Genomic DNA, 25,416 nt, shown 5'->3' on the forward strand with positions numbered 1-25,416 from the left:
ATAACTCAAAACATAATGTCAATATGTTCACCTGTGTATAGTTAAGTACACACTATTAGTATGGACACTGGTGAGAGAAATTGATCTGTTGAACTAGATATGGTGTGATGGTTTGAATGCTCTTTTACTGAGCTGGACTGGTGTACTTTTAACTTACCGTTGACCAACTGAAGGCTAAATTGTGTATAGACGGATGGTAATCAGTAACATCAGTTAGGAATTTTCAGTTGACTGTTGAGTTGACTCTGGTAATAGGTAATGAATGCAGACATGGGCAATAGATAAGATGGAATGCATTGTGGAAACCTGCAAAAAAAGAGTTCACACACACACACACACACACACACATCTATTTCTTACTATACTTGTGAGAACTTTTTGGGGACCAACAATTGATTCCCATTCAAAATCGTATTTCTCCCTGCCCCTAACCCTAACTCCTAAACCTAACCCCTAACCTTAACCCTGATTCTAACCCTCAACCTAAGCCTAAAATAACCTAGTAAGGACCGGCAAAATGTCCTCACTTCTCAGATTTTTAGTTGGTTTACTATTGTTGTGAGGACTTCTGGTACTCACAAGTATAGTCAAATGTGTACACACATCTGTCAGAATCTGCACACAAACACACACAAACACATACACACACAGCTATTCACAACCAAATAGCCTTCTCAACTAAAATGTTTACGTGCTGGCGCTTGCAGAACAGCCAGCGAGGCTGACAGAGGCTGAATACTTTTGTTTTAGATTCGATGTGGAGCACACAGGCTCTAGGGGGTAGCGAGGGATGAGGAGGCCTGAATACAGCCAGCTGGGTGTTTAAGCAAACAGAATCTGTCAAGGCCCAGCGACCGCTAGTCTTCCCACCAGTTCTTTTGACCATAACCTTTTCAGGCCTGGCAGATAGCTGAGTCGTAAGGGATGAATGGTCATGCAGCTCTCCCCCTGTTTCCCTTCCTCTCCTGCTCTTCCCCTCTCTACCCCTCCCCATCGCTCTCTCTTGCTCTCTCTCTCTCTCTCTCTGTTTCCCTTCCTCTCCCACTCTTCCCCTCTCTACCCCCTCCCCATCGTTCTCTCTCTTTCTCCCTCTGTTTCCCTTCCTCTCCCACTCTTCCCCTCTCTACCCACTCCCCATCGCTCTCTCTCCCTCCTCACAGCATGGCTGGCTGCCTATATACTCCTAGACATGGCCGAGGGCGTCTAGTCTAGTCTGTTAAGGCTGGGAGCTTGAGTCACGCTGAGCCACAGGGCAAGTGTTTACAGAGCCCTGACTGCAAGTCTTGAGTAAACTCTACTGTTTAATCCTTTCGAATGGCATCAGGATTAGTGGGAAATACTGTGTGTGTGGTGTGCTGCAGGGGGGTTGGGGGGTGGAATTAGAAAGTGAACAGGATGGAGAGATGTTAATCTGGACAGTTAGTTAGTGTGAATTGGTGATTTTAGGACAGCAAGCTGGTCAGCCAACCGTGTGTATAGGTGTGTGTGTGTTCATGTACGTGTGTGTGTGTGTGTTCATGTACTTGTGTGTGTGTGTGTGTGTTCTTATAAGACCGCGTCCATGTTTTGCACTCTCCTACTTAGAGACCCCACTGCAGTGTCTGATTAATGTGTTCTGCTGGTGTACAGTTAAGTCTGTCAGATAGCCTTGCTCTGGGGCTCATGCCTCTATATGGTGAGGGAAGAGGCCTCTGGGACATGTGCTAACGCTATGCTACAGTGTGACGCAGGCTAGCATTACAGCCAATTCATCTTAGCACCAACACTCCCCTCCACCCCACACACACACTGGGAAATCAGGCTCTATTCTGCTCCCGTCGTTCCTTCCTGGTTAGTAATGTATAGATGAATTATGCATTTAATCTGATGATAAAAGGGCCCTGTCAAATGTTGAATAAGGAAGTAGACAATCAAAATGGCTGTCTGAGGACATTCATCATGGGCTGGCCCAGAGGCTGGTCTCAACATGGCTGTCTGGGGACATTCATCATGGGCTGGCCCAGAGGCTGGTCTCAACATGGCTGTCTGGGGACATTCATCATGGGCTGGCCCAGAGGCTGGTCTCAACATGGCTGTCTGGGGACATTCATCATGGGCTGGCCCAGAGGCTGGTCTCAACATGGCTGTCTGGGGACATTCATCATGGGCTGGCCCAGAGACTGGTCTCAACATGGCTGTCTGGGGCCATTCATCATGGGCTGGCCCAGAGGCTGGTCTCAACATGGCTGTCTGAGGACATTCATCATGGGCTGGCCCAGAGGCTGGTCTCAACATGGCTGTCTGAGGACATTCATCATGGGCTGGCCCAGAGGCTGGTCACTCAGCTAAAGTGCTACTGCAAACCAGGAAATGAAATGTACACGATGGAGAGGGAGGATTCCCCTTTTATCACTGTGTTTTCAATGTTTGTTGGTGTGTTGGGACATGTATGTGTGTGTACAGACAGGTGAGATGGCTGATACTGCTGCAGTTCCTTCACCCGGTAGGCAAGCTCAGCAGCTTAATAAATCCAAAACAGACTTTTTGCTTCGCTGGGTGAAAATACGTGCCACAGAAGTGGCCTCTTTCCTTGAACTATTCTACCACCTCCACCTCCTAGGAAGAAGAGTCTGAGAGTGGGTTATATTGGAATGTTCTGAACGGTTAGCTTCGTATTGACCAGGACCCAGAGCTTTCTTTTGAAACGGTCACACACAACCTCCGGTTGCAGTTCAAATGAAAGGTTTCATAGAGGATTTTAATGTTCATGACGGCCTGATGGTGTTAAGCAGCAAGCGTCCATTAATGAAATAAAACAGCCACTTGATATTCTATCCGGACCAACTTCCTCATGCTTGGCCAGTTCAGTCTATAGTCTACAGTTAGCTTCACTAATCTAACTGCAAAAGGAATTATGTTTCTAAAGAATTTATCACCTCATTTTAGCGTAACTTGTCAGAGAAATAATGACTGTTATTAGTGGATGTATCTTTCAAGAGTTATTTGATATTTATTTAAAATAAGAAAACAAACATTTGTCCATATCTGAGGACATGCATCAAATACACCCCGGGACATTCACACACGACATGCTTCCTCTTTCCCTGTCTTTCTCTTCTCTCTCTCTAATCTCTCCTCAGATTACATAGATGTGAATAGAAATTGAACAGCAGTTTGGGTTACACATAACTGGCTATGAGTGACAGCAGTGTTCCCATCCGTAACAGCCAATTGGAGGGTCTTGTTTGAGTGGATTCTAGAGTGGTTTGTTTCTGAGAGGACACACTAGTCATTATGCTTGTGGTTTTGTTTACATTACACGCTGTGATCGTGATGGTCACCCTCTTACTTTGATTTCCCAAAAAATTATCAGTATCCATCAATATAAAACACAGGAGTCAAAATAGAGTGGTCTTCTCTTCTACTCTGACCCAACTTTGCCCATTTTCTTACATGGACTGAAAGCAGTAACTTTCCTCAGTGTACTCTACGAAATGTATTCAAAATAGCTTCTGAAGTTTCTAAATTGTATGTTCGTTAATTGTAAAAAATTGAAGTTTTTTTTATTTTCCTGAAAAATTTCCTGTTTTTGGTGATGAGGTTTTCTTCCGACAGCAACGTCCATGCATGAAGCACGACCAGATTTCCCTTTGATGTATGAGTTCATCTGCTATACTTCTGTGGAACGACCTGCAACATAGTTTACAACATGGAAGACAGAAATAGGACGTTGTGGTGAATCCAGACATGGTCAGAGTCACCCAGAGGCAAGGTGACGTGAGGTGTAGCCCGTTGGCAGGAACTGCAGCAACACTCTCTGTTCTGCATGGTTCACTGACTTTCACAAGCAGACAAGCTGCCTACTGCTGCAGAAAATACACCTACTCACCGGCTATGACACACACACACACACACACACACACACACACACACACACACACACACACACACACACACACACACACACACACACACACACACACACACACACACACACACACACACACACACAGCACGTTTGTTCGTAGATCGGTCCATTCTAATAGGTTTATTGTCTCACACCTGGGCCTGTACTCTAGTTACTCACCTGGTCCTGTAGTTATTCACCTTGTCCTGTACTCTAGTTACTCACCTGGTCCTGTACTCTAGTTACTCACCTGGTCCTGTAGTTATTGACCTGGTCCTGTACTCTAGTTACTCACCTGGTCCTGTACTCTAGTTACTCACCTGGTCCTGTAGTTATTCACCTGGTCCTGTACTCTAGATACTCACCTGGTCCTGTACTCTAGTTATTCACCTGGTCCTGTACTCTAGTTATTCACCTGGTCCTGTACTCTAGTTATTCACCTGGTCCTGTACTCTAGATACTCACCTGGTCCTGTACTCTAGTTACTTACCTGGTCCTGCACTCTAGTTACTCATCTGGTCCTGTACTGTAGTTATTCACCTGGTCCTGTCCTCCAGTTACTCACCTGGTCCTGTACTCTAGTTATTGACCTGGTCCTGTACTCTAGTTACTCACCTGGTCCTGTACTCTAGTTACTCACCTGGTCCTGTAGTTATTGACCTGGTCCTGTACTCTAGATACTCACCTGGTCCTGTACTCTAGTTATTCACCTGGTCCTGTAGTTATTCACCTGGTCCTGTACTCTAGATACTCACCTGGTCCTGTACTCTAGTTACTTACCTGGTCCTGCACTCTAGTTACTCATCTGGTCCTGTACTGTAGTTATTCACCTGGTCCTGTCCTCCAGTTACTCACCTGGTCCTGTACTCTAGTTATTCACCTGGTCCTGTCCTCTAGTTACTCACCTGGTCCTGGTCCTGTACTCTAGTTACTCACCTGGTCCTGTACTCTAGTTACTCACCTGGTCCTGTACTGTAGTTACTCACCTGGTCCTGTACTCTAGTTCCTCACCTGGTCCTGTACTCTAGTTACTCACCTGGTCCTGCACTCTAGTTACTCATCTGGTCCTGTACTGTAGTTATTCACCTGGTCCTGTCCTCTAGTTACTCACCTGGTCCTGTCCTCTAGTTACTCACCTGGTCCTGTACTCTAGTTCCTCACCTGGTCCTGTACTCTAGTTACTCACCTGGTCCTGTACTCTAGTTACTCACCTGGTCCTGTCCTCTAGTTACTCACCTGGTCCTGTACTCTAGTTATTCACCTGGTCCTGTCCTCTAGTTACTCACCTGGTCCTGTACTGTAGTTACTCACCTGGTCCTGTACTCTAGTTACTCACCTGGTCCTGTACTCTAGTTACTCACCTGGTCCTGTACTCTAGTTCCTCACCTGGTCCTGTACTCTAGTTACTCACCTGGTCCTGTACTGTAGTTAAAGTGCTGTGATCGGTTGCCTTTCCAGGTGTGTGGTTTACAACAGGAGCCTTTGTACTAATGTATTTTCCCTCTGTACTGAATGAAAGAGCTATTTCTCTACGAGCTTCACTGACCTCACACTAGTCTGCAATCTAAACCAGACTCACTTTAATGTATTGAAGCAGTTTTGCAAAGACAGACCATTGCTATACAGTACACATTATGCATTGGCCCACTCCTAGAAAATGTTCTGTAAGGACAGTCCTTATTGTTTCTTATAGCACTTTTCACAATCATTTTCATCATACATTGGGAACTGAAACAGCAGTGTTGAATTAATTCTCTTTTGAAAAATGACACGTTTAGCTTGTGACAGATATTGAATCATTTCCACAGACCCCATGTGTAACCAAAGAGTGTTGAAATCGCTCCACAGAGACGTCACTGTCACAATCTAATGATGAACACTACTGATCTTGAAGTGATGTGCTTGCTGTCAAAGCCCGTGTGACCTTTCTATAAGAAAATCAACTGAAATGTTCCAGCTGTCTTACACTTTGCTTCTACAGCTTTTCCAAAAAGGTATATATGTATATATATATATATATATATATATATATATATCGATATATCACTGAATACTGTGTATGTTTTCACCATCTCAGCATTTCCTTTGAAAATAGCACCCTTTTCAATCTTTGCTCACTTTGTGGGTATTCTTAAAAGCCAACACCTCAAAAACCTTTTTAAATCACATTCTTCCTGTTTTTAAGACTTTGTCCAAAGAGGAAGGCTTCTAAACAAATAACTTAAGCTGAGCTATAAAAGCCCCATAAATGTTTGCTTTCCCCTCAGTCCATTCTGACTTGTTACATAACATACTCAGCTAGTACATTTGGTTCTTTTGAAGTTGTGGGAACTTTTGTTTTGGTTTCACAAAGCCATACATTTCCTGACCGGTGAAACTGAACGTTTTTTAAATGTTCTGAGAACAGAGGTGAACATTTTGCCATTTCTGGGAATGTACATTTTTAAGTTGCAAGGAGGTTCTGAGAATGTTTTACTATGGTTCCCTGAACGTTTTCCTGGGAGGTTTTATTAACACGCTGAGAACGGAAATTAAAGGTTATTTGAAGGTAATTAAATAACATTCACAACATTTAGAGAATGTAATAAGAACGTTTTTCTAAGAGCGAAATGTAAAGGTTATTTGGAAGGTTTTGAATAACTTACTTAATAAAGGAGAAGTTTAACCAAAATCCAGAAACTCCCAAGTGAGACTCATCATCATTACGTTCCTCCATTTCTGTAAGAATTGTAGAAATATACTTTTTTTTAGGGGATACTTAAATTTATTGAATGATCGCTTATCTTAAACCTCTGTGAACAGAGCGTTGGTGGGTTTATGTTTTCACAAAACACTAAATCAAATCAAATGTTATTTGTCACATGCGCCGAATACATTAGGTGTAGACCTTACTGTGAAATGCTTACTTACAAGCCCTTAACCAACAATGGAGTTTTAAGAAAAATAAGAGTTAAGAAAATATTTTACTAAATTAACTAAAGTTTTTTTTTAAAGTAACACAATAAAATAACAATAGCAAGGCTATATACAGGGGGTACCGGTATCGAGTGAATGTGTGGGGGTACAGCTTAGTCAAGGTAATTGAGGTAATATGTACATGTAGGTAGGGGTAAAGTGACTATGCATAGATAATAAACCGAGAGTAGAAGCAGCGTAATTTTTTTGTAGACTATGTTTATGTATATTTATCTCAATGTTTTTTGGATATTATATTCTGCAATCTAAGGTGACAAAATGTCTATTGTCTCTCAACCTCCCTGTCATACATACAGAGGGCACCACCTTTAGAGCACCTAGGCCTCTATGTCTACATAATATGATGCAATGGTAATATATTAAGAACACCTCCAATGTCAAGAATCAGGCTACATACCTCCGTATGCTTGCTTTCTCGCTTTCTCTTCTCAAACACACCTTTGTATTTTGGCACTGTGCCAGATCCAGTCCATGGAAATACAGTAGCAAAAGCTGTGTTTTTTAATATCCTTTGGTTTTCTGTCCCCATCATTTCACATTGCATATCTCGTTCATATGCCTCGTAGCTGAAGCGCTTGCTACACACATGCAGTGATGCAAGGTTGGCTGCAGGAGTATTTACATGGTATTTACTATACTGAACAAAAATACAGTATAAACAAGGTTGGCTGCAGGAGTATTTACATGGTATTTACTATACTGAACAAAAATACAGTATAAACACAACATGCAACAATTTGAGAGATTTTACTGAGTTACGGTTCACATAAGGAAATCAGTCAATTTAAATAAATAAATTGGGCCCTAATCTATGGATTCCACATAACTGTGAATACAGATATTGGTCACATATACCTTCTTTTTTTTAAAAGGTAGGGACATGGATCAGAAAACCAGTCAGTATCTGGTGTGACCACCATTTGCCTCATGCAAATATCAGCTTCTTGATATACCACGGGACCAACACTTTACATGTTGCGTTTATATATTTTTTCAGTATATTTTCGAATTGCTATTAAGCATCTTCTGCATCTCTCTCTATCTTTTATCGGAAAACAGGGATATTTTGCGCCTTCTTCCCTTGATTTCCTGAATGATGTGAAGCCAGGGTCCGAACACCAGCTTGCTCTTGCTGCCATCTATTTTTCCACCTTGCATAACTAACTTTACCTGCAATATGAAAACGATTAACTTTCGCCCCCAGCTCCTTCTCACCCCCCAAAAAATTAAATCTGTGACGTCAAGCTCCATATAAGGGCATATCGTGACGTTTTTACATAGCAGGGTCTCCCCACAAGGGCACAAATACGCGGTTGTTACCCATCTCTGCTGCTGTGGCAGTCGGCTACATAAAATAATTATATAAAATAATTTAAAATGATTTAGGCGGAAAAGTACACATTTCCTGACTCAAAACTGATAGTACCTTTTGACAAAAATAGCTAATTTGGCTGTACACTTTCAATAAAAAATTTAATTTGCCCACACTTCGTGGATTTCTGAATCATGAACTCACTGTTAACGGAGCAGAGTGAGGCCTGCATCCAGCAACGTCACGAGGCATGTGACCCATGTTTGCAGCTATTTCAGTACAGCAGTACAGGGACGGGGAGAATGCAAACTCCGCTGAACTAGTTTCAATGCATGGAATCACTTGGGAGTTTCTGGATTTTGGGTACACTTCTCTTTTATAACTTTCTCTAAATGTTTCAATAACACTTTTAATAACACTGCTAGTTTATGTTGGGTTAACATTTTTGAACTCCAAGGACAGATACAGTAGGCATTAACATATGTTTGTCAAACTTTTTTTGCTGTCAAGGCATCAGTGAGATTCAAGCCTATGATCATCTATTCCCTATCATTGGAATTAGTCCACTGCACCACCAGGATGGAGCTTGTATGCCATGTTTTTTTACACATACAAAACTGTTCATTTTAGTCTATTCAAAGAGACCCCATTTCAAAGGAAACATGCACTTATTAAGATCAGGTGTGGCCAATTATTGGGCGCTGCCAACACACCTGAACACACTTAACAAGATAGAGGATAAAGAGAGTGTTGGTGATGCCGAGAACGGAATGTACGCATGTTTCTTAATAACAATCTTAGAACGTTTTCAGAATGTTACCAAAGGTTTTATGGAAAGTTTTCTTCATGTTTTGAGAACAGAATTTAGAGCTAATTGATGTTCATGTGTAGAATTCAACATTACCAGAATATTGCCAAGAACTGACATAAAAGAGAACCATACATTCTCTGAACATTCTGAAAACATCGCTTAACTTCACTATAGTAGGGGGCAGCATTGGGAATTTTGGATGAAATGCATGCCCAAATTAAACTGCCTGCTTCTCTGGCCCAGAAGATATTATATGCATATAACTGGTAGATTTGGATAGAAAACACTCTAAAGTTTCCAAAACTGTTAAAATAGTGTCTGTGAATATAACAGAACTGATTTGGCAGGGGAAAACCTGAGAAAAATCCATTCAGGAAGTAGTTTTGTTTTTGTAGTTTTCTATTCAATGCCATTACAGTATCCATTGACTTAGGACACAATTTGCAGTTTCTATGCCTTCCACTAGATGTTAACAGTCTTTAGAAATTGGCTTGTATTCTGAAAAATGAAGAAGTAAGAGCAGTCGGAATGAGTGGACCCTAAAGTGTCACAGAGCTTTTTCATGCTTTTAAATGTTAAACATGTATTGTAAATGTTTATCAGCACAGCATTATGACAGCTCTTTCTAAACTGCAGAGGGGGTTCTTGCTATTATTTTGTAGGTTTCCTATACCAGCTTTTTCATGACCGAGAGAGTGCGTTTCTTGTTTACCTTTTAAATTGACGACGTTATTGTCCGGTTGAAATATTATCGATTATTTAGGCTAAAAACAACCTGAGGTTTGAATATAAACATCGTTTGACATGTTTCTATGAACTTTACGGATACAATTAGAATTTTTTTGTCTTCCTGTTTTGACTGCGTTTGAGCCTGTGGATTACTGAAGAAAACGTGCGAACAAAACGGAGGTTTTTGGATATAAAGAGACTTTATCGAACAAAAGGAACATTTATTGAGTAAATGAATGTCTGCTGAGTGCAACCATATGAAGATCATCAAAGGTAAGGGATTAATTTTATCTCTATTTCTGACATGTTTAACTGTTCTACTTGGCTGGCTACTTTTGTAATGATTTGTCTAGTGGGCTATGTTCTCAAATAATCGTAAGATATGCTTTCGCCGTAAAGCATTTTTAAAAATCTGACACCGTGGTTGGATTCACAAGTAGTTAATCTTTCAACCTATGTAAAATATGTTTTGTTTTCTGAATTTTTATAATGAATATTTCTGTATTTGAATTTGGCGCCCAGCAGTTTCAATGGCTGTTGAAGACGTGCCCAAGAAAGGTTAAGTAACAACATTTTTGAGAATGTTCCTAAAATGCAGTAAAATATGACCACAAGTGAACTTGTTTGAAATGTTCTGTGGACCTACTGAAATTCCTATTGTTTCTTAACGTTCTCTGCACTATTTGAGAACATTCTCAATGTCAAACAAGTTGGTGAAGATTCCTAGAACATTACCAAACATGTTTTCAAATGTGACCATGTTTGAACTTTTAGGAAACGTTCTGTTAAAGTGCTGAAATATAGATTTTTTGGGGGTGAAGTTCCTTAAATGTGCTGAGAAAGTTCCAAAGCCATCCTATCCTGCACCCTTCCCAAAAAGTTGGTTGTATGCAAAGTAACCATAGGACAACCATGCCAAGCTACAAGAAACATATGGTTCTCAGAACGTTATGTGCTAGCTGGGTAGTGACTATATTGAACAGCACTATCTTGTGACCCTGCACACTCTCTGAGTAACTAATTTGTCCTTGTGTCTGCCGGGCTATACTGCTGTCTCTGACTGAATGCCCTCCCTCTCCTGTCTCTGACAGAACGCCCTCCCTCGGAGCCGTGTGCTAGATGCCGCATACAGTGCTCAGTGCATTCTGCTAGCCAGTGGGGAACAAGGAGGACTGTTCCTATTGGAGGAGAGGTCAGTGTTCACCTTTCAGACTGGGCAGGCTGGTGAAAAGTAACGTGTCAGGTTTTCACGGACTCTGACCAGTCCTTCTGAGAGAAGTGCTTTTCATTGGGGGGATGGGTAGGGGTCAAGGGTCGGAGGTCAGAGGTCATTGAGGCCCTGTTCGAGCTGGGTAAACAAACAGCAGTCTGCCATGCCAAACCACACCAACCACTTTTCTTTTGAGATTTAGAGGGCAGAGTAGCACCTGGCAACTTGAAGAACAACACTAAATTGTTTCCCCAGCTAGCACATAACGTTCAGAGAACCATATGTTTCTTAAAGCTTGGTGAGAGTGTGGTTGTCTTATGGTTATTTTGCATACAACCTTCCCACAACTTTCTGGGAATGGTTCAGGATAGTTGCTTACAGAAGGGCCCGTCCTGTTCTTCATTCACAATTGGTAATTACATAATTTTACGTCATTCCCCATCATACTTAATTTATTTCATCTATTATATGTGTAAAAAAAAATTGTATAGTTTAGGTTCAGTTTTGAGGCAATTTTTGAGGTGATTATCAGCTGGGGCACGACACTTTCAACTGAAAGAAGGAGCGTAGCAGGCCCTACTGTCTGAAGAAGGAGCGTAGCAGGCCCTACAGTCTGAAGAAGGAGAGGAGCAGGCCCTACTGTCTGAAGAAGGAGCGTAGCAGGCCCTACTGTCTGAAGAAGGAGCGTAGCAGGCCCTACTGTCTGAAGAAGAAGCGTAGCAGGCCCTACTGTCTGAAGAAGGAGCGTAGCAGGCCCTACTGTCTGAAGAAGGAGCGTAGCAGGCCCTACTGTCTGAAGAAGGAGCGTAGCAGGCCCTACAGTCTGAAGAAGGAGCGGAGCAGGTCCTACTGTCTGAAGAAGGAGCGTAGCAGGCCCTACTGTCTGGAGAAGGAGCGTAGCAGGCCCTACTGTCTGAAGAAGGAGCGTAGCAAGCCCTACTGTCTGAAGAAGGAGCGTAGCAGGCCCTACAGTCTGAAGAAGGAGAGGAGCAGGCCCTACTGTCTGAAGAAGGAGCGTAGCAGGCCCTACTGTCTGAAGAAGGAGCGTAGCAGGCCCTACTGTCTGAAGAAGGAGCGTAGCAGGCCCTACTGTCTGAAGAAGGAGCGTAGCAGGCCCTACAGTCTGAAGAAGGAGCGTAGCAGGCCCTACAGTCTGAAGAAGGAGCGTAGCAGGCCCTACTGTCTGAAGAAGGAGCGTAGCAGGTCCTACTGTCTGAAGAAGGAGCGTAGCAGGCCCTACTGTCTGAAGAAGGAGCGTAGCAGGCCCTACAGTCTGAAGAAGGAGCATAGCAGGCCCTACTGTCTGAAGAAGGAGCGGAGCAGGCCCAACTGTCTGAAGAAGGAGCGTAGCAGGCCCTACTGTCTGCAGAAGGAGAGGAGCAGGCCCTACAGTCTGAAGAAGGAGCGTAGCAGGCCCTACAGTCTGAAGAAGGAGCGTAGCAGGCCCTACTGTCTGAAGAAGGAGCGTAGCAGGCCCTACTGTCTGAAGAAGGAGCGTAGCAGGCCCTACTGTCTGAAGAAGGAGCGTAGCAGGCCCTACTGTCTGAAGAAGGAGCGTAGCAGGCCCTACTGTCTGAAGAAGGAGCGTAGCAGGCCCTACAGTCTGAAGAAGGAGCATAGCAGGCCCTACTGTCTGAAGAAGGAGCGGAGCAGGCCCAACTGTCTGAAGAAGGAGCGTAGCAGGCCCTACTGTCTGCAGAAGGAGAGGAGCAGGCCCTACTGTCTGAAGAAGGAGCATAGCAGGCCCTACTGTCTGCAGAAGGAGAGGAGCAGGCCCAACTGTCTGAAGAAGGAGCGTAGCAGGCCCTACTGTCTGCAGAAGGAGAGGAGCAGGCCCAACTGTCTGAAGAAGGAGCGTAGCAGGCCCTACTCTCTGCAGAAGGAGAGGAGCAGGCCCTACTGTCTGAAGAAGGTCTGCAGAAGGAGCGGAGCAGGCCCAACTGTCTGAAGAAGGAGCGTAGCAGGCCCTACTGTCTGCAGAAGGAGAGGAGCAGGCCCTACTGTCTGCAGAAGGAGAGGAGCAGGCCCTACTGTCTGAAGAAGGAGCGTAGCAGGCCCTACTGTCTGCAGAAGGAGAGGAGCAGGCCCTACTGTCTGCAGAAGGAGAGGAGCAGGCCCTACTGTCTGAAGAAGGAGAGGAGCAGGCCCTACTGTCTGAAGAAGGAGCATAGCAGGCCCTACTGTCTGCAGAAGGAGCGGAGCAGGCCCAACTGTCTGAAGAAGGAGCGTAGCAGGCCCTACTGTCTGCAGAAGGAAAGGAGCAGGCCCTACTGTCTGCAGAAGGAGAGGAGCAGGCCCTACTGTCTGGAGAAGGAGCGTAGCAGGCCCTACTGTCTGAAGAAGGAGCGTAGCAGGCCCTACAGTCTGAAGAAGGAGCGGAGCAGGTCCTACTGTCTGAAGAAGGAGCGTAGCAGGACCTACTGTCTGAAGAAGGAGCGTAGCAGGCCCTACTGTCTGAAGAAGGAGCGTAGCAGGCCCTACTGTCTGAAGAAGGAGCGTAGCAGGCCCTACTGTCTGAAGAAGGAGCGTAGCAGGCCCTACTGTCTGAAGAAGGAGCGTAGCAGGCCCTACAGTCTGAAGAAGGAGCGGAGCAGGTCCTACTGTCTGAAGAAGGAGCGTAGCAGGCCCTACTGTCTGGAGAAGGAGCGTAGCAGGCCCTACTGTCTGAAGAAGGAGCGTAGCAAGCCCTACTGTCTGAAGAAGGAGCGTAGCAGGCCCTACAGTCTGAAGAAGGAGAGGAGCAGGCCCTACTGTCTGAAGAAGGAGCGTAGCAGGCCCTACTGTCTGAAGAAGGAGCGTAGCAGGCCCTACTGTCTGAAGAAGGAGCGTAGCAGGCCCTACTGTCTGAAGAAGGAGCGTAGCAGGCCCTACTGTCTGAAGAAGGAGCGTAGCAGGCCCTACAGTCTGAAGAAGGAGCGTAGCAGGCCCTACAGTCTGAAGAAGGAGCGTAGCAGGCCCTACTGTCTGAAGAAGGAGCGTAGCAGGCCCTACTGTCTGAAGAAGGAGCGTAGCAGGCCCTACTGTCTGAAGAAGGAGCGTAGCAGGCCCTACAGTCTGAAGAAGGAGCATAGCAGGCCCTACTGTCTGAAGAAGGAGCGGAGCAGGCCCAACTGTCTGAAGAAGGAGCGTAGCAGGCCCTACTGTCTGCAGAAGGAGAGGAGCAGGCCCTACAGTCTGAAGAAGGAGCGTAGCAGGCCCTACAGTCTGAAGAAGGAGCGTAGCAGGCCCTACTGTCTGAAGAAGGAGCGTAGCAGGCCCTACTGTCTGAAGAAGGAGCGTAGCAGGCCCTACTGTCTGAAGAAGGAGCGTAGCAGGCCCTACTGTCTGAAGAAGGAGCGTAGCAGGCCCTACTGTCTGAAGAAGGAGCGTAGCAGGCCCTACAGTCTGAAGAAGGAGCATAGCAGGCCCTACTGTCTGAAGAAGGAGCGGAGCAGGCCCAACTGTCTGAAGAAGGAGCGTAGCAGGCCCTACTGTCTGCAGAAGGAGAGGAGCAGGCCCTACTGTCTGAAGAAGGAGCATAGCAGGCCCTACTGTCTGCAGAAGGAGAGGAGCAGGCCCAACTGTCTGAAGAAGGAGCGTAGCAGGCCCTACTGTCTGCAGAAGGAGAGGAGCAGGCCCAACTGTCTGAAGAAGGAGCGTAGCAGGCCCTACTGTCTGCAGAAGGAGAGGAGCAGGCCCTACTGTCTGAAGAAGGTCTGCAGAAGGAGCGGAGCAGGCCCAACTGTCTGAAGAAGGAGCGTAGCAGGCCCTACTGTCTGCAGAAGGAGAGGAGCAGGCCCTACTGTCTGCAGAAGGAGAGGAGCAGGCCCTACTGTCTGAAGAAGGAGCGTAGCAGGCCCTACTGTCTGCAGAAGGAGAGGAGCAGGCCCTACTGTCTGCAGAAGGAGAGGAGCAGGCCCTACTGTCTGAAGAAGGAGAGGAGCAGGCCCTACTGTCTGAAGAAGGAGCATAGCAGGCCCTACTGTCTGCAGAAGGAGCGGAGCAGGCCCAACTGTCTGAAGAAGGAGCGTAGCAGGCCCTACTGTCTGCAGAAGGAAAGGAGCAGGCCCTACTGTCTGCAGAAGGAGAGGAGCAGGCCCTACTGTCTGGAGAAGGAGCGTAGCAGGCCCTACTGTCTGAAGAAGGAGCGTAGCAGGCCCTACAGTCTGAAGAAGGAGCGGAGCAGGTCCTACTGTCTGAAGAAGGAGCGTAGCAGGCCCTACTGTCTGGAGAAGGAGCGTAGCAGGCCCTACTGTCTGAAGAAGGAGCGTAGCAGGCCCTACTGTCTGAAGAAGGAGAGGAGCAGGCCCTACTGTCTGAAGAAGGAGCGTAGCAGGCCCTACTGTCTGAAGAAGGAGCGTAGCAGGCCCTACTGTCTGGAGAAGGAGCGTAGCAGGCCCTACTGTCTAAAGAAGGAGCGTAGCAAGCCCTACTGTCTGGAGAAGGAGCGTAGCAGGCCCTACTGTCTGAAGAAGGAGCGTAGCAGGCCCTACAGTCTGAAGAAGGAGCGGAGCAGGTCCTACTGTCTGAAGAAGGAGCGTAGCAGGCCCTAATGTCTGGAGAAGGAGCGTAGCAGGCCCTACTGTCTGAAGAAGGAGCGTAGCAGGCCCTACTGTCTGAAGAAGGAGCGTAGCAGGCCCTACAGTCTGAAGAAGGAGAGGAGCAGGCCCTACTGTCTGAAGAAGTAGCGTAGCAGGCCCTACTGTCTGAAGAAGGAGCGTAGCAGGCCCTACTGTCTGAAGAAGGAGCGTAGCAGGCCCTACTGTCTGAAGAAGGAGCGTAGCAGGCCCTACTGTCTGAAGAAGGAGCGTAGCAGAACCTACAGTCTGAAGAAGGAGCGTAGCAGGCCCTACCGTCTGAAGAAGGAGCGTAGCAGGCCCTACTGTCTGAAGAAGGAGCGTAGCAGGCCCTACTGTCTGAAGAAGGAGCGTAGCAGGCCCTACTGTCTGAAGAAGGAGCGTAGCAGGCCCTACTGTCTGAAGAAGGAGCGTAGCAGGCCCTACTGTCTGAAGAAGGAGCGTAGCAGGCCCTACAGTCTGAAGAAGGAGCATAGCAGGCTCTACTGTCTGAAGAAGGAGCGGAGCAGGCCCAACTGTCTGAAGAAGGAGCGTAGCAGGCCCTACTGTCTGCAGAAGGAGAGGAGCAGGCCCTACAGTCTGAAGAAGGAGCGTAGCAGGCCCTACAGTCTGAAGAAGGAGCGTAGCAGGCCCTACTGTCTGAAGAAGGAGCGTAGCAGGCACTACCTTCTGAAGAAGGAGCGTAGCAGGCCCTACTGTCTGAAGAAGGAGCGTAGCAGGCCCTACTGTCTGAAGAAGGAGCGTAGCAGGCCCTACTGTCTGAAGAAGGAGCGTAGCAGGCCCTACAGTCTGAAGAAGGAGCATAGCAGGCCCTACTGTCTGAAGAAGGAGCGGAGCAGGCCCAACTGTCTGAAGAAGGAGCGTAGCAGGCCCTACTGTCTGCAGAAGGAGAGGAGCAGGCCCTACTGTCTGAAGAAGGAGCATAGCAGGCCCTACTGTCTGCAGAAGGAGAGGAGCAGGCCCAACTGTCTGAAGAAGGAGCGTAGCAGGCCCTACTGTCTGCAGAAGGAGAGGAGCAGGCCCAACTGTCTGAAGAAGGAGCGTAGCAGGCCCTACTGTCTGCAGAAGGAGAGGAGCAGGCCCTACTGTCTGAAGAAGGTCTGCAGAAGGAGCGGAGCAGGCCCAACTGTCTGAAGAAGGAGCGTAGCAGGCCCTACTGTCTGCAGAAGGAGAGGAGCAGGCCCTACTGTCTGCAGAAGGAGAGGAGCAGGCCCTACTGTCTGAAGAAGGAGCGTAGCAGGCCCTACTGTCTGCAGAAGGAGAGGAGCAGGCCCTACTGTCTGCAGAAGGAGAGGAGCAGGCCCTACTGTCTGAAGAAGGAGAGGAGCAGGCCCTACTGTCTGAAGAAGGAGCATAGCAGGCCCTACTGTCTGCAGAAGGAGCGGAGCAGGCCCAACTGTCTGAAGAAGGAGCGTAGCAGGCCCTACTGTCTGCAGAAGGAGAGGAGCAGGCCCTACTGTCTGCAGAAGGAGAGGAGCAGGCCCTACTGTCTGGAGAAGGAGCGTAGCAGGCCCTACTGTCTGAAGAAGGAGCGTAGCAGGCCCTACAGTCTGAAGAAGGAGCGGAGCAGGTCCTACTGTCTGAAGAAGGAGCGTAGCAGGCCCTACTGTCTGGAGAAGGAGCGTAGCAGGCCCTACTGTCTGAAGAAGGAGCGGAGCAGGCCCAACTGTCTGAAGAAGGAGCGTAGCAGGCCCTACTGTCTGCAGAAGGAGAGGAGCAGGCCCTACTGTCTGCAGAAGAAGGAGCAAAGCAGGCCCTACTGTCTGCAGAAGGAGAGGAGCAGGCCCTACTGTCTGCAGAAGGAGAGGAGCAGGCCCTACTGTCTGAAGAAGGAGGGGAGCAGGCCCAACTGTCTGAAGAAGGAGCGTAGCAGGCCCTACTGTCTGCAGAAGGAGAGGAGCAGGCCCAACTGTCTGAAGAAGGAGCGTAGCAGGCCCTACTGTCTGCAGAAGGAGAGGAGCAGGCCCTACTGTCTGCAGAAGGAGAGGAGCAGGCGCTACTGTCTGAAGAAGGAGCGGAGCAGGCCCAACTGTCTGAAGAAGGAGCGTAGCAGGCCCTACTGTCTGCAGAAGGAGAGGAGCAGGCCCAACTGTCTGAAGAAGGAGCGTAGCAGGCCCTACTGTCTGCAGAAGGAGAGGAGCAGGCCCTACTGTCTGCAGAAGGAGAGGAGCAGGCCCTACTGTCTTAAGAAGGAGCGGAACAGGCCCAACTGTCTGAAGAAGGAGCGTAGCAGGCCCTACTGTCTGCAGAAGGAGAGGAGCAGGCCCTACTGTCTGCAGAAGGAGAGGAGCAGGCCCTACTGTCTGAAGAAGGAGCGGAGCAGGCCCAACTGTCTGAAGAAGGAGCGTAGCAGGCCCTACTGTCTGCAGAAGGAGAGGAGCAGGCCCTACTGTCTGCAGAAGGACAGGAGCAGGCCCTACTGTCTGAAGAAGGAGAGGAGCAGGCCCTACTGTCTGAAGAAGGAGCATAGCAGGCCCTACTGTCTGCAGAAGGAGAGGAGCAGGCCCTACTGTCTGAAGAAGGAGCATAGTAGGCCCTACTGTCTGCAAAAGGAGCGGAGCAGGCCCAACTGTCTGAAGAAGGAGCGTAGCAGGCCCTACTGTCTGCAGAAGGAGAGGAGCAGGCCCTACTGTCTGCAGAAGGAGAGGAGCAGGCCCTACTGTCTGAAGAAGGAGCGTAGCAGGCCCTACTGTCTGCAGAAGGAGAGGAGCAGGCCCTACTGTCTGCAGAAGGAGAGGAGCAGGCCTTACTGTCTGAAGAAGGAGAGGAGCAGGCCCTACTGTCTGAAGAAGGAGCATAGCAGGCCCTACTGTCTGCAGAAGGAGCGGAGCAGGCCCTACTGTCTGCAGAAGGAGAGGAGCAGGCCCTACTGTCTGAAGAAGGAGCGTAGCAGGCCCTACTGTCTGAAGAAGGAGCATAGCAGGCCCTACTGTCTGCAGAAGGAGAGGAGCAGGCCCTACTGTCTGAAGAAGGAGCATAGTAGGCCTTACTGTCTGCAAAAGGAGCGGAGCAGGCCCAACTGTCTGAAGAAGGAGCGTTGCAGGCCCTACTGTCTGCAGAAGGAGAGGAGCAGGCCCTACTGTCTGCAGAAGGAGAGGAGCAGGCCCTACTGTCTGAAGAAGGAGCGTAGTAGGCCCTACTGTCTGCAGAAGGAGAGGAGCAGGCCCTACTGTCTGCAGAAGGAGAGGAGCAGGCCTTACTGTCTGAAGAAGGAGAGGAGCAGGCCCCACTGTCTGAAGAAGGAGCATAGCAGGCCCTACTGTCTGCAGAAGGAGCGGAGCAGGCCCTACTGTCTGCAGAAGGAGAGGAGCAGGCCCTACTGTCTGAAGAAGGAGCGTAGCAGGCCCTACTGTCTGCAGAAGGAGAGGAGCAGGCCCTACTGTCTGCAGAAGGAGAGGAGCAGGCCCTACTGTCTGAAGAAGGAGAGGAGCAGGCCCTACTGTCTGCAGAAGGAGAGGAGCAGGCCCTACTGTCTGAAGAAGGAGCATAGCAGGCCCTTCGACTTTCTTAACGAGTCGGACACAAAGGATTTGCTGCAGATACCGGACCAGGCCCAAAAGTATCTCTTTTTCTTTTTTTTATCTTATAAAGTATCTCTTTATAAGCTGTAGACCACACTATTTACCAAGAGAGTTTTCATCTATATTTTTCGTAGTCGTCTATTTGCCATCACAAACCGATGCTAGAGCTAAGACCAAACTCAATGAGCTGTTAAAGGCCATACGTAAACAAGAAAATGCTCATCCAGAATTGGCACTCCTTGTGGCAGGGGACTTTAATGCAGGGAGACTGCAATCCTTTTTACCTAATTTCTACTTGCATGTTACATGTGCAACCAGAGGGAAAAAACTCTAGACCACCTATACTCCACACACAGAGATGCATACAAAGCTCTCCCTCGCCCTCCATTTGGCAAATGTGAACATAATTCTATCCTCCTAATTCCTGCTTACAAGCAAAAACTCAAACAGGAAGTACCAGTGACGTATTCAATACGGAAGTGGTCTGATGAAGCAGATGCTAAGCTATAGGACTGTTTCGCTATCACAGACTGGAATATGTTTCGGGATTCATCCAATGACATTGAGGAGTTTACCACATAAGTCAACGGCTTCATTAATAAGTGCATCAACGACGTCGTCCCCACAGTGACCGTACATACATACCCCAACCAGAAGCCATGGATTACAGGCAACATCCGCACTGAGCTAAAGGCTAGAGCTGCCGCTTTCAAGGAGCGGATCCCGCTACGACCTCCAACGAGCCATAAAACAGGCAAAGTGTCAATACAGGACTAAGCTCGAATCCTACTATGCAAGCCCTGATGCTCGGCGGAATGTGGCAGGGCTTGCAATCTTTTAAAGATTACTAAGGGAAGCCCAGCTGCCCAGCTACCAGACAAGCTGAATTGCTTCCATGCTCGCTTCGAGGTAAGCAACACTGAGCCATGCATGTGAGCACCAGCTGTTCCCGATGACTGTCTGATCTCGCACTCCATCGCCAATGTGAGCAAGACCTTTAAATAGGTTATCATTCGCAATGCCGCAGGGCCAGCCGGAATACCAGGATGCGTACTCAGAGCATGCGCTGACCAGCTGGCAAGTGTCTTCACTGACATTTTCAACCTATCTCTGATTCGGTCTGTAATACCAAATTGTTTCAAGCAGACAACCATAGTCCCTGTGCCCAAGAATGCCAAAGTAACCTGCCTAAATGACTATCGCCCCGTAGCACTCACATCTATAGCCATGAACTGCTTTGAAAGGCTGGTCATTGCTCACATCAGCACCATCATTGCAGACACCCTGGACCCACTCCAATTCGCATACCGCCCCAACTGATTCACAGATGATATGCACTCCACTCTGCCCTTACCCACCTGGACAAAATTAATAGTTATGTAGGAATGTGGTTCATAGACTTCAGCGCGGCATTCAACACCATAGTCCCCTCCACGCTTATCACCAAGCCCTAAGGCTGAACACCTCCCTCTGCAACTGGTTCCTGGACTTTCTGATGGGCCGTCCCAAGAGGTGAAGGTAGGCAACAACACATCAGCCACGCTGACCATCAACACGGGGGACCCTCAGGGGTGTGTGCTTTGTTCCCTACTGTGCCTCCAGTTCACCGGAACCCCCCCCACACTTACTTTCCCGTTAGCTCTGACTTTGCTGATAAACACTTTATTGAGGGAAAATGTACTTGATTCGATTGTGATGTGTTGTTGTCTCACCTAGCTATCTTAAAATGAATGGACTAATTGTGTGTCGCTCTGGATAACAGTGTCTGCAAAAAGACTCAAATGTAAAAGTAAATGTTGTTCCATCCATTATAATGAAACAAGAGTCATTAAAACTCTTTTTTCAACCACTCCACAAAACGTCTTGTTAACAAACTATAGTTTTGGCAAGTCGGTTAGGACATCTATATTTTGTGCATGGCACAAGTAATTTTTCCAACAATTGTTTACAGACAGATTATTTCACTTATAATTCACGGTATCACAATTCCAGTGGGTCAGAAGTTTACATACACTAAGTTGACTGTCCCTTTAAACAGCTTGGACAATTCCAGAAAATAATGTCATGGCTTTAGAAGCTTCTGATAGGCTAATTGACATAATTTGAGTCAATTGGAGGTGTACCTGTGGATGTATTTAAAGGCCTACCTTCAAACTCAGTGCCTCTTTGCATGACATCATGGGAAAATCAAACGAAATCAGCCAAGACCTCCGAAGAAAATTGTAGACCTCTACAAGTCTAGTTCATCCTTGGGAGCAATTTCCAAACGCCTGAAGGTACCACGTTCATCTGTACAAACAATAATAAGCAAGTATAAACACCATGGGACCACACAGCCGTCATACAGCTCAGGAAGGAGACGCGTTCTGTCTCCTAGAGATGAACGTACTTTGGTGCGAAAAGTGCAAATCAATTCCAGAACAACAGCAAAGGACCTTGTGAATATGTTGGAGGAAACAGGCACAAAAGTATATACAGTATATCCATAGTAAAACAGTCCTATATCGACATAACCTGAAAGGACACTCAGCAAGGAAGAAGCCACTGCCCCAAAACCGTACATACTTATACCTTCACTAAGCTACATTATAGTGAAATTTACTTCATTTACATACTTGTACCTCCCCTGATCAACATTATAGTGAAATTAACTTTATTTACACAGAAATTAGATATCAATCGTAATTAATTCTTATCGCATTGTAAAGGAGTATTTCAAGAAACAGCAACCCGGATCACAATCTATATTTATTTATCTTATTTAACCTTTATTTAACTAGGAAAGTCAGTGAAGAACAAATTCTTATTTACAATGACGGCCTACCAAAATGCGAAAGGCCTCCTGCTGGGACGGGGATATGAGTACATCAGATGTGTTCATTAGTTCTCTAGCACCTGTTGATGTGGCCATCTGTTTGAACTCGACAGAGTTTGATTTCCAAGGACATCTTCAAGCCATAATACCAGGTCCAGAGAAGAGCAGTAGAGAAGCTGAGTACAGATGCTTGTACTGTACAGGCAGGCCAGTGTGTTTATAGAAGGACCAACAGACGCGTGGGGCTGGCCTGCTGCTAAGAAAAATGAAAACATCTCTGGGTTTGTTTGGTCTGAGAGAACGGTGCTTTGTCTGTGGAGGGCTAGTCTTTGTCTGAGAGGTTCAGTAAGTGTATAGTGAGTGTCTGTGTGGGCAGGAGCTTGTGGCTTGCCATGATGACCCTTTGGCAAGGATCTGGAACACCCAGATTGGGTCCGAAAACAGCACCCTATTGCCTACTACTTTTGACACTATAGGTGCCAGTTCAGATAGGCCCCCAGATTGAGAGATTGCGCTGCTCCAGATTGAGCTGCTATCCTAAAGCTTTGTTGTTCACCCTCTGGGGTCTGACCACTGATGTGGTGAAAGGAATTCGATTTCTGCCTGTCCAATCAGTCAAATATATAGACACTCCAGCCCAGAATGTCAGGGGGTCTCAAACCCCATCACAGATGATGACACTAGGATTACTCCCCATCGTTCTCTTCCTAAAGTCCCTCTCAGGACCCCATGCTGCTGTGCAAATTCAGCAAAAAGCTCCCATTATGTACTTATAAAAAAACACTGCTTTGTTTTTCTAGGAATGAGACACAGATTATCTGGAAGTTCTTCTATCCATAAAATCAAACGCCTTACAATTTAGTCAGGCAGGGGGCCCCTTAAGCATCGTGCATATTGGACTTCTGTCTATTTTCCCAATTCATTCACTGGCTGCATGGATGTTCTATTTGCATCCTCGCAGCGGGTGTGTTTTCCTAATCTTTTTTAAGTTAAGTCTTGTTTTTTTTGCTGACAGCAGGTGGTTGTCATGGTGATGTGGAAAAAGGAAGCCAACCTGTTAAGAGGAGATATCAACAGTTCTGAGGTGTGATCGCCAGATTGTCACCTCCCACATGTGAGATGCTGATATCAAGAAGAAGTCATTATCACTTCTCTGTAGGGAAGAAAAAATATGCAGAGAGAATTATTTATATTTGGCTGTCTGTAGAAACAGTTAGGTCTTTCACTTTTACTTATGGTTCAAAATCTATTCCCCACACAACGTCATGAGTTCTGTCTAGTAACCCATATTCACAGCTCTACACAGAGTGTGCCAAACATTAGGAACACCTTCCTAATATTAAGTTGCCCTCAGAATAGCCTCAATCCATTGGGGCATGGTATCTACAAGGTGTCGAAGCGTTCCACAGGAATGCTGGCCCATGTTGACTCCAACGCTTCCCAAAGTTGTGTAAAGTTGGCTGGATTTCCATTGGGTCCATTGACCATTCTTGATACACACGGGAAACTGTTGAGCATGAAAAGCCCAGCAGCGTTACAGTTCTTGACCATATGCCTTTGACCACGTTCAAAGGCACATAAATCCATGTCTCAATTCTCTCAAGGCTTAAAAAATCATTTTTTAATCTCTCAAATCAAATCAAATGTTATTTGTTACATGCGCCAAATACAACAGGTATAGTAGACCTTGCAGTGAAATGCTTACTTACAAGCCCTTAACCAACAATGCAGTTTTAAGAAAAATATGTGTTAAGTAAAAAATAGATAAGTAAAAAATAAAAATAACAAGTAATTAAAGAGCAGCAGTAAAATAACAGTAGCGAGGCTATATACAGGGGGTACCGGTACAAAGTCAATATGCGGGGGCACCCGTTAGTCGAGGTAATTATGGTTATATGTACATGTAGGTAGAGTTAACGTGAATATGCATAGATAATATAAAAGAGGGGGGGGACAACACAATCCCCTTCATCTACACTGATTGAAGTGGATTTAACAGGTAACATCAATAAGGGATCATAGCTTTCACCTGGTCAGTCTATGTCATCGAAAGAGCAGGTGTTCATAATATACTCAGTGTCGGTCACATGGTATGACCTTTGTCTGTCTGACTCAGGTAGCTCCTGTCAATCTCAATACATTTCATATCAAACATGTCGGACATACTTGAAATAAAATGTATTGTGGCGATACAGGACTGATGTTAGTGCTCCAGCCATGAGTAACCAGCCTCAGAGGATTAGAGAGGAGTCATGTTAGATATGGCATTCTGTCAGTTACCTCTGTCTTTCTGGCAAGTGGATCAGAAGAGTCGTTTCCCCAGCAACCAAATTGACAGAGGTTTGGGATTGAGCAGCAAGAATGAAAATGAAAGTGTGGGATCTGTTTTATTGTTTTATTTTTTGTTTAGGTCTTTAGAGATGGCATAATTTTTGTGTAGCCTAATGAAGATTAACGACCGGTGGGAGCAGAACCACAGCTCAAAATCACATTAAGCCATCCGAAAGTCAGGGGCCTTATTCAATGACTTTGTTGGACTGACAAACTGGAGATTGGATTAAAAAGGGGTTGTTGTCGTCACCACATTTGTTTCAGGATGAAATGGTGCAAGAGGTTGACATAGCAACCAGTCAGCTGGTCTCAGTCCAGCTGTCTGTGGGTGTAGGGTTATTTAGGAGAGAGCCATCGGAATGCAGCGGATTACTGGTGAACAGTCCAGTGCCCTGGCGCGCCTCTCTCTCGCTCTCTCTTGCTCTCTCTTGCTCTCTCTCTCGCTCTCTCTTGCTCTCTCTCTCTCTCTCTCTGTCTCTGTCTCTCTCTCACTCTCTGTCTCTGTGTCTCTCTCTGTCTGTCTGTATGTGTGTTTTTCTGTGTGCGTCTCTCTTTCGCTCTCTCCATGGTGACAGCTCTTGTTTTGGTGAGCCAATCAATCCCCCTGCATTCAGACATCAGACAAAGCCCAACACCAAGAAGAACCACATAATCGGAGTAGACTGCCATTCACATAGGATCCGGAAAGTTTCTAGTCTTTGCTTTTCTTATGAAAGGGGCATGAAAGACAACATATTGACTTTTGATTACTCCAATTGGCCAAAGGAAATTGAGTGAATAAAGCATACCAAATGGCCAACCAAGGCATGCTGCAGCTTGGCCTATAGGCTTTGTACATGCAAATGGACATTCACTTACTAGTTGTAAGCTTATATAGTACATTTCATTAAATGCCTCACCTTACACAACAAATCTCATTCGACGGGGCCTTCTCATCTGTCTGGGTCAGCCCATCAGAGAAATTCCTATTCCGCTGTGTTGGAGAATTTCTAAAAGTGGAGAGGGGTGGAGGGGACATCATTAGTGATAGTGTCCTTGTCTGATTTCTGGGGCTCCTTGACGACTCTCATTATGAATTTAATTACGGTTGCTGATCTCTCCTGGAGCCGTGGCTCGGCCTGGATATCTCTCTCACCAAGCTGCACCAAGCTGATTTAATAGAAAATGATTTGAAAGGTTAGAAAGTGAGACTTGTATAGTGGTTTTAACACCTTCCCTACCTTAAACTCTTTAAGAATGAACTGTCCTTTTGGCTGTATTTAATCGGGA

General features: G+C 46.6%; 1 protein-coding gene across 4 annotated transcripts in view; it reads left to right on the forward strand.

Annotated features, from left to right (window-relative positions):
• Positions 1-6,338: 6,338 nt before the first annotated feature.
• The window catches only part of LOC139539012 (rho GTPase-activating protein 15-like), a 157,654-nt gene continuing 138,576 nt past the window's right edge, over positions 6,339-25,416 (forward strand). For 3 of the 4 annotated variants that reach the window (XM_071341670.1, XM_071341671.1, XM_071341676.1), the window contains exons 1-2: positions 9,957-9,987; positions 10,806-10,906. In XM_071341670.1, coding sequence (XP_071197771.1) covers positions 9,972-9,987; positions 10,806-10,906 — 117 coding nt within the window. In that variant the 5' untranslated portion in view covers positions 9,957-9,971. Of the gene's footprint in view, positions 6,435-9,956; positions 9,988-10,805; positions 10,907-25,416 lie in introns of those variants that run through there. The other variant, XM_071341672.1, reaches the window with a different exon arrangement.

This window comes from Salvelinus alpinus, chromosome 14 (genome assembly GCF_045679555.1).
Source record: "Salvelinus alpinus chromosome 14, SLU_Salpinus.1, whole genome shotgun sequence".
In the NCBI taxonomy this organism is placed as follows: Eukaryota; Metazoa; Chordata; class Actinopteri; order Salmoniformes; family Salmonidae; genus Salvelinus; species Salvelinus alpinus.